At 37.6% G+C, this 9823-nt stretch overlaps 1 protein-coding gene across 1 annotated transcript in view; it reads left to right on the forward strand.

The window, feature by feature from the left end:
- The window catches only part of RABL3 (RAB, member of RAS oncogene family like 3), a 72284-nt gene that overhangs the window by 56682 nt on the left and 5779 nt on the right, over positions 1–9823 (forward strand). Inside the window, exon 6 of the mRNA XM_044670070.1 lies at positions 7990–8061. Within this exon, the coding sequence (XP_044526005.1) occupies positions 7990–8061 (72 nt within the window). The remainder of the gene's footprint in view (positions 1–7989; positions 8062–9823) is intronic.

Raw genomic sequence — 9823 nt, forward strand, 5'->3', positions numbered from 1 at the left:
TTTTTAGTATTTCTAATTTAGTTTTCATCTGGGGATTTTTAATTTGCTCGCTTTCTAATTTTTTGAGTTACATGCCCAATTCATTAATCTCTGCCCTTCTTAATTTGTTAATATATGCACTCAAGGATATAAATTTCCCCCTGAGTACTGCCTTGGCTGCATCTCACAGAGTTTGGTAGGATGTCTCATCATTGTCATTTTCTTCAATGAAATTGTTGATTGCTTCTATGATTTCTTCTTTGACAAATTGGTTTTGGAGAATCATATTATTTAATTTCCAATTAGTTTTTGATTTTCCTGCCCAGGTGCCCTTAGTAATTATTATTTTTATTGCATTATGATCTGAGAAGGTTACATTTATTATTTCTGTTCTTTTGCATTTGTTTGCAATGATTCTATGCTCTATTACATGGTCAATCTTTGTGAATGTACCATGTGCAGCTGAAAAGAAGGTGTATTCCTTTTTGTCCCTATTTATTTTTCTCCACATGTCAATTAAATCTAATTTTTCTAGGACTTCATTCACCTCTTACCTCTTTCTTATTTATTTTTTGGTTTGATTTATCTAGATCTGGAAGAGGAATATTTAGATCTCCCACTATTATGGTTTTACTATCTATTTCCTTCTTGAGCTCTTCCAGTTTCTCCTTTATGAATTTAGATGCTATGCCACTTGGTGCATACATATTGAGCAGTGTTATTTCCTCATTGTTTATACTAATTTTAATCAGGATGTAATGACCTTTCCTGTCTTTTTTAATCATATCTATTTTTACTTTGGCTTTGTCAGAAATCACAATAGCCACTCCTGCCTTCTTTTTCTCATTTGACTCCCAAAAGATTTTGTTCAAGCCCTGAACCTTAAACTTGTGTATGTCCACCCGCCTCATATGTGTTTCTTGTAGACAACATATGGTGGGATTTTGTTTTGTAATCTACTCTGCTATTTGCTTCCGTTTTATGTGAGAGTTTATCCCATTCACATTCAGAGTTATAATTATCAGCTGTGCATTCACTGACATTTTTGTATTCTCCCCTATTCCTACCCCTTCTTCTTAAACTATTTCCTTTTAAACCAGTGGTTTGCTATTAAGCTGGTATCCCTTATCCCCTCCCTTGATTGACTTCCCTTTCTACCCCCTCCCTTGTTATTCCCCTCTTTTGTTTTGAAGGCCTAATAAATTCCCTCCCCCTTCTTCTCCCCTCCCTCTTTTGACTTCCCCTCTCCCCTTCTCCCCTTGGTTTATCCCTTCTGACTTTCTCAGTAGAGTTTGATAGAGTTTTATATCCCAATGGATAGTATAGCTACTCTTCCCTCTCCGAGTTGATTACACTGAGAATAAGGTTTAAAAATTGCCTCTTGATGCTCTCTTCCTCTCCTTCTTATAATAGTATTTGTCCCCTCCCCATCCCATGCCCTCTTTTTGTGTCATAGATTATCCTATTTTTCTTATTCTCTCAAGTTTCTCCTGGTGTCCCCCTCCATTCACCCTCCTTTTTCCCACCCCCCATATCATCTTAGACCATTTAGCACTCCACCCTCTCCCCATAAATCATTCTTCTGACCACTATAATAGTGAATACTTAATAGTGAGTGGAGTTCACTACAGAGAATTATACATAGCATTTCTCCACATAGGAATACAGATAATTAGATCTTACTGAGGCCCTTAAAAAGGCAAATTTAAAAATTTATGAGTTTTCTTTCTTTCCCCTCTGTTTCTTATTTACCTTTTCATGTTTCTCTCGATTTTTGTGGTTGGATATCAAACTTTCCCTTTAGCCCTGGTCTTTTCTGTGCAAATACTTGGAAATCTTCAATTTTGTTGAATGCCCATACTTTCCCCTGGAAGTATATAGTCAATTTTGATGGGTAGTTGATCCGTGGTTGCAGGCCCAGCTCTCTTGCCTTTCTGAATCATATCATATTCCAAGCTTTGCGGTCTTTTAGCATGGAGGCTGCCAGATCCTGTGTGATCCTGATTGGTGCTCCTTGATATTTGAATTGTCTCTTTCTGGCTTCTTGTAAGATTTTTTTCTTTTACTTGGAAGCTCTTGAATTTGGCAATTATATTTCTGGGCGCTTTCTTATCTGGATCGATTGTCAATGGTGATCTATGGATCCTTTCAATGTCTATATTGTCCTCTTGTTGTAGGACTTCAGGGAAATTTTGCTGAATAATTTCTTTTAGTATGGAGTCCGAATTTCTATTAATTTCTCCCTTTTCAGTGAGACCGATGATTCTCAAATTGTCTCTTCTAGACCGGTTTTCTTGGTCTGTCACTTTCTCATTGAGATATTTCATGTTTCCTTCTATTTTTTCAGTCTTTTGGCTTTGTTTTATTTGTTCTTGTTGGCTTGAGAGATCATTGGCTTCTAATTGTTCGATTCTAGCCTTTAAGGACTGGTTTTCGGCTATAATCTTTTGGTTTTCCTTTTCAATCTGGTCATTTCTGGTCTTCAGTTGACTTGCCTCACTTTCCAATTGCGAGATTCTGCCTTTTAAACTGTTATTTTCTTGCCTGATTTCCTTTTGAGCTACTTCCCATTTCTCTGACCAAATCTTTTCCAACTTTCTCATCATCTCAGTTTTGAACATTTCAAGAGCTTGTGACCAGTTTTGATTTTCTTGGGATGGTTCAGATGTGATTGCTTGTTTTTTCTCCTCTTCTGATTGCTCGGTAGTCTGGATTTTCTCTGTGTAAAAGTTGTCGAGTGTTAGAGATTTCTTCTTCTTGTTGTTAATCTTTCTCTCTTTCTTCTGGACTTCTTGGATCTGGGTAGCCATCGTTAGCCCAGCAGCTTCTCAGCTTTATCCTCGCGCTCAGGGTTTGTCTGCAGTCTTTTGGCTCCTGAGGTCTGAGGTCTGGTTTTTTCCAAGGTCAAGCCCCCTGGTGGACCCTCTTGCTCGATCCTCTGCAGGAGGCTCCTTTACAAGTCTCAGGGCGCTGCTTCCACAGTCATATACCCGTATGCACTGGTTCCCCACTCAGGGTTTCCGAGCCTTCGCTCCCACCTGTGTCTGCCTCCGTGTGCGTTCCTCAGCTTTTTGGGGTCCTAAATCTTGCTGCTCTCAGGAACAGGCCCTGGAGCTGCCAATGACCCGATGGGTGCCCCAAACTTGCTCTATTTCTTTTGACCTTGCTTCGGAGCTGCAGGTGGTGGGGGGGGGGGAGGGGAGGGGTGGTTGCTCAGCCCGTGATTTAGTGAGAGCTGTTTCACCCCTTTATAGCATGGAAATGCCCTGATTCCACGTACCTTCCACACTGCACCCTGTTGTGGGGTTCGTTTTTATGCTCCCTTGAGGAGTTTTGTGTGTTTCGGTCAGGAGAGGTTAAGCGCTGCTTTTTACTCTGCCGCCATCTTAACCCAGAACTCTCGGAAAAATATTTTTTTAAAAATTTAAAAAATTAAAAGGTAGGGATAGCTGTTGTGATCTCAAATAAGGCATAAGCAAAAAGAGACCTAATTAAGGGAGATAAGCATGAAAGCTACATTTTGCTAAAAGGTATCATAGAAAATGCAGAAATCTCAATACTAAATAGTTATACATCAATTGGCACCCAAATCATAAAGAAAAAGTTTATATGAGTTGTAGTAGAAAATAGACAATAAAACTAAACTAGTGAGGAAACTTAACTTTCCCTTCAGAAGCTGATAAATCCAACCATAAAATAAAGATGTTAAAAAGACATGTAGAATATTAGAAAAGTTGGACCTCTAGAGAAAATTGAATAGAAATAGCTGTACATGGCACCTTTACAAAAATTTACCATGTTATCAGGACATAAAAGTTTCACAACCAAATACAGGAAAGCAGAATTATGTGCTTCTAACCATAATGTGATAAAAATTATTAAGGGCTATGGAATCAGATTAAAAATTAATTGGAATATAGAACATTCTCCATTCAAGAAATGGTCAAAGGATATGAACAGGCAGTTCTCAGAGGTAGAGATTAAAACTATCCATAGTTATATGTAAAATGCTCCAAATCCCTCTTGATTAGAGAAATGTAAACTAAAATAATTCTGAGATACCACCTCACCCCTACCAGTTTGGCTAACATGACCAAAAAGGAAAATGATAAATGATGTAGGGCAATGATGGGCAAACTTTAAAGAGGGGGCCAAAGGAAAGGAAATGCTCATCTGTCAGTCTGTTTCAAAGGCAACTCTTTCGAAGTTTCATTGTATTGTATCCTACTTGTTGTATTCATCAGATTAGGAATAATTCCAGATAGAACATTTCAGGGGGCCACATCTGGCCCATAGGCTATAGTTTGCCCATCACTGGTGTAGGGGATATGGGGAAGTTTGGACGCTAGTATGCTGTTGGTGGATTTATTAAGTGATAGAACCATTCTGGAGAGCAATATGGAATCAGACTCCAAGGGCCACAAAATTATGCATACTTTTTGACCCAGCAATACCACTACTGAGTCTGTATCCCAAAGATATTAGAGATAAGGGAAAAGTACCTACTTGTAGCAAAATATTTTTAGCAGCCCTTTTTGTAGTGGAAAAGAATTGGGAAATGAGGAGTTGTCCCTCACTTGAGGTTTGGATGAGCACATTGTAATGAAATACTATTGTGCCATAAGGAACAACAAACAGGTGAGTTCAGAAAAATCTGGAAAGACTTATATGAACTGATCAGCAAAGTGAAGTGAGCAGAACCAGGAGAATATTGTACATGATGCCAGCAATATTATACAGTGATCAACCGTGATTGATTTAACTACTCTCAACAATACAAAGATTCAAGACAATTCCAAAGGGCTTAGGTTGAAAAATGATGAAAAAAGTCTACTCCCAGGTAAAGAACTAATAGAGTTTGATGCAGATTGAAGCATACTTTTTTCACTTTTTTTCTTGCCTTTTGTTGTAGTATGGCTAATAAAAGAATTGATTTTACATGTATAAGTGATATTACATTTCTTGCCTTCTCAATGGATGAGGGAGGGGTGCAAGAGAATTCAGAACTCAAAAAAATTTTAAATGAATGTTAAAAGTAAAGAAATAATGAAATTTAAAGACCATAACACCACAGAACTCTCCTTTGTCTCATATCTCTTTTACAAATATGTAAAAGAGATATGAGACAAAGCTTCGGGCTTTGAAGACACTGCATCACTGGCAGTCTTTTTTTTTTTTCTCTCTGAAAACCAGTTTTATTTAAATAAGAGCTTAAATGCATTACATAGCATTTAAACTAATAAAAAAAAAATCAAACCAGTCTGTTAACTTCACATGGCACTGGGCAGCTGTTGCTAGTAAGAGACAAGCTCCGCAGTTACTCCACTGACTGTTTTGATACATTAGTTCAAAATTTGTTCCCTTGTGAAAAGTTTAATTTAAGTAAAGTTGGCCTCACAGTATGATGTTCTCTCCACTTGTGCATCCCCCAGAGGCAGAGCACTACTACTAAAAGTCTGATCAAACACTAGACCTTGGTGTGATGTAAGAAAAAAATGTCCTGCCATTGCCCCAAAATGGTGCTCTTTCTTTATGCACTCTGACATGGAGATCTAGGAGGAGTGGGCATACTCCTTGCCTTTTCCTGCCACTTCTAAAATCTTCCTCTGTTCCCTTCACTCAGTACTCTCTTCAGTTTTTGAGGTGCCACCTATCAATATTACTCAGTTCATAGCCTAGTTGCTGTAATATCCTATCTTCTGGGTCCCTTTTCTTCCTTCCTCAAGGAGCTCAGACATGGATCACACTCTATTCTATTCTATACTGCTGCGGTAATACTTAGAAACCTTAATATACACAATAAGGTCTTCTCATATACTTTGTTCTCCTAGTTCATCAGCTTCCTTAACTACCATGAACTACAACTTCAGTCTTATCTCACTAGTAGAGAGGATCATGCTTAAGTATCACCATTATTTTTAATTGTGATTATATCTCCATGACCTCAAATTCTGAAATTCCTATCTTATCCATCCACCTCTTCCTCTGCTAAATACTTATTAAATCTATTTGCCTTTTCCTCCAACTTTTGTTCCACCCAGACCTTTTATTTCTCCCAGTCTATCACCCTTGCATTAGACTCTTTTCTCTAGTAGGGAACATAAGAGATTTATACAAATAAGTATAATATACAATATAATGGGAAAGTATATAATAAGTGAAATTCAAAGTGCTATTTTTTTTAGCACTTTGAGAGGAGGAGGGAGTGATCATTTCCCATTTGTAGAAAGGCTTCATGGAGTAAGTCATGAGAGATGGGCCTTAAAGGTTGGGTAGGTATTAGATAAACCATACTGAGGAAGGAGAAGGTTTGCTAGGTAGAAAGAACAGCACAAGCAAAGGAGCCATGGTGTATTCAGGGAATAGTCTAGTTTGACTGGAATATAAGAAGAGTAGAGTGAATTGAGATTGGAAAGGTAGATTGGGGCAGGCTTGTGTGGCCTACATAGTACTGGATGACTAGAAATTCTATGTACTTATCCATCCATTACAAGGCTGGTGATGATTCTACTAAATAAATAATACAGTTTACCTGTATACTTGTTCATACTGCCAATTTCTAACATGTAGGCCCTTAAAATTTTTTTTTTCTTTTCAATTATCAAGTGTTTATTTTTTTTCTTCCTCTCCCCTCTACTGAAAAAAAGAAAAACAAAACTCTTACAGGAATATGCCTAGTCAAGCAAAGCAAATTATAATGCTGACCGTGTGTCTCATTCTGCTTATTTAGCCTATCACCTCTCTGGCAAGAGGTTGGTGGCATGCTACATCATTGGTCCCCTGGAATCACGATCAATCACTGCTCTGATCAGATTGAAGATTGAGATTGAAGTCTCAAAGTTGTCTTTTCAGTGCTGTTGTTAAATATATTGAGTTTTGAGGTCTACTTTTTTTTATTGTTATTGTTCAGTTCTCTCCAACTCTTTGTGACTCCATTTAGGATTAGTAGTTTGCCAATCTACTGATTGATCTTTCTAGTTTTTTTTTATAATTTCTTCTTTGTATTATAATTTGTGATCTGATACTGCTTAGATTCCCTTCCTTCCCTTGTTTTTAAGTTTATTTTCTTTGAGATTTTTGGCCCTTCATTTCTCCTTATGTTATTCTTTTTTCTGTTTCTATAAAGTAATCTTGTGGTAGCTTGATTGGTGTGACACTAAATAAGTAAATTAATTTAGGTCGTATTGTTGTTTTCATTATACTGGCTTAGCCTAGCCAAGAGCAATGAATATTTCTCTATTCAGATCCATCTTCATTTCTGTAGTGTTTTGTAGTTATATTCATAGAATTTATATCTATATCTATCTATCTATCTATTGACTACCAAATATTTAGTACACCAAGAAGTGATTTCTTACCCTGTTGCCTTGAGCTTTTCTTTTTCTTTTTTCTCCATATCTCTTTCCTGGGTCCCTGTGCCCTTTGTACCATCATACCCAAGCAAGGTGATTTGAGTCTTTGGATGAAGTAATTATATGCCTCTGTCTAGTGTTGCATTTGACCCGAGAGCTTCAAATGATTTCTTTCATGTCACATTTGGTTCTGAGTAAATGTTCTGTGAGGATCAGCACAGAGGACTGGAACTGATGAATTCTTATTAAATAATGATTCCATTTCTAATTCCTAGTGTGACTTTAAATTAATTGGGTGTCTAGTGCCTTGCACATGCCCAGTCCCTGACTGATTCTTCATTAGCAAAGTGCTAGCATTACAAACCTACCTCTCTGGGTTATTTTCTGAATAAACTAATTTAAGGAGGACAGCAAAATGATTGATTGATTGGTCTTCAAAGAATAGGCAATTCTATATTTCTCTAACACTAGTCCTAGTTCATTGGTTTCTGACATAGTAACTGAAATTTGAAAACCAGCTATAGAAACAATGTATGAAAGTATCATGTACATTATTTCTCTATAGAAGGACCTAATAAAAATCATTATTACTACCAAAGAACTTATGTTAAAAAATAGAAATTATTGCTCGTCTTAGATTATGTATTCCCTTTTCTAGGACTGCACGAATCCACGATACCTTGCTGCAGGATCTTCCAATGCTGTCAAGCTGAGTAGATTTTTTGATAAGGTAATGTTCTCACTTGTGCTATTTTTTCTAATATGACAAGGAACTGGGGACAGCTAGATGGTTCAGTGGTTAGAGAGCCATACCTTGAGATGGGAGTTCTTGGGTTCAAATTTGGCCTCAGATACTTCCTAGCTATGTGACCCTAGACAGGTCACTTAACCCCTATTGTCTGGTCCTTACCATTCCACCTTGGAACCAATACACAGTATTGATCCTAAAATAGAAGGTAAAGGTTTTAAAAAAATGGCTAGGAGCTCATGTATTATGAGAGTTAAGAACCTGGTTTGTAGTGTCCCTTGATTCCTTCAGGCTGAAGTTAGCAATCAGAGGAACATCTGCTGCTTTTTTCCTTATTTGTGGTAATTGCTTAATGCCTACCAAAGTATTTGTGCCATCAGTTGCATTACTTTGTCCACAAAGGATAACCAATGATTACCAAAGTTAAAATATTTCATTTTTATCATTTTAAAGCAATTTATCCCACTTCTGACTTTAGGGTATACTTTCCAGCTTTGTGTAGACACCCCTTAACAAGAAAAAGGTACTCCCTTGGTAATTATTTAAATCCTAAGAATTATTTGATTAGCTAGGTTGATTGTAAATACTTTTTAATCTCAGTCACACATAATTTCTAAAGTTGTTGCTACACATGAAGTTGATCTTCTGATAATTCCTTTCCAAAGACTTTTGAATTCCAGTTATTGACCTATTCTCAGAGTGTTGAAACAAAATAAAAATGTAGGCTGACTCAGCAAGCCCATAAATTAGGGCACTGTTAATCTTAGCCTTGGCGAAGTCACATATCTGCACTGCTGTCCAAGTCCAAGTGCTCTGTGCCCAGAGTTCATATTGCACATTAAGGAAAACTGGAAAGCAGAATGAGCTTTCCTCTTCTTCCCAGAATTGGTGCCTCATTTCAAAGTTCAGCCTTGGGACATTTCTTATACCAAAGATTCTCTCATCCTCATGAATGACAGGTTCTCCCTCCTCAAACTTTCTTTGGACAGTTTATCTGGATCTCTTCCTTGCCCTGGTCTCATTTGTGTTTGTATATATGTCTTATCTCCCTATTAAATTATAAACTCCCAGAATGTAGGACTTTTGGGGTTTTTTTCATATTTATATCTCTAGCATATAATATGTACCTGGTAAATGTTCCTTGGATTAGTCTGGCCCCTTTCTCTCCTTAGGGCCTTCTTTTCCTACCCCACCTACCCAGGGAGGCAGGCCAGCATACCTGGGGAGGAATCAGTCATCTCTTGTTTGGGAGCAGTTCTTGGGTTGAGGTGGGGGGTAGGGAAGAAGGTGGTAGAACACTGAGTATAGAGTCAGAAATAAGAATCTCTCTCTCCCTACAAGTTTCTCCTTTGTATCTCCAGCACCATATGTCTTGCATATAGGAGACATTTAATAAATAGCTGTTAGACTGCATTGCGATTGGATTGGTTTGGAAGCTACCAGGAGAAGCTGAGAAAGAGGTAGTATTTATGGGATCAGAACATCACCCATTCAGTGAATATTTACTAATCACATATGTGGGTAAGACACACACACACACACACACACACACACACACACACACACATTCTCTCTCTCTCTCTCTCTCTCTCTCTCTCTCTCTCTCTCTCTCTCTCTCTCTCTCCCCCACCTCCTCTCTTGCTCCACTTCTTTCTCTCTCTCTCTACCCCACCCTGTCTCTCTCTGTATCTCTCAACTTTCTTTTATTTATTTATTTTTCAATTAGATATGGAAGCAATTTTTT

The sequence above is a fragment of the Gracilinanus agilis genome, chromosome 3 (assembly GCF_016433145.1).
Source record: "Gracilinanus agilis isolate LMUSP501 chromosome 3, AgileGrace, whole genome shotgun sequence".
NCBI lineage: Eukaryota > Metazoa > Chordata > Mammalia > Didelphimorphia > Didelphidae > Gracilinanus > Gracilinanus agilis.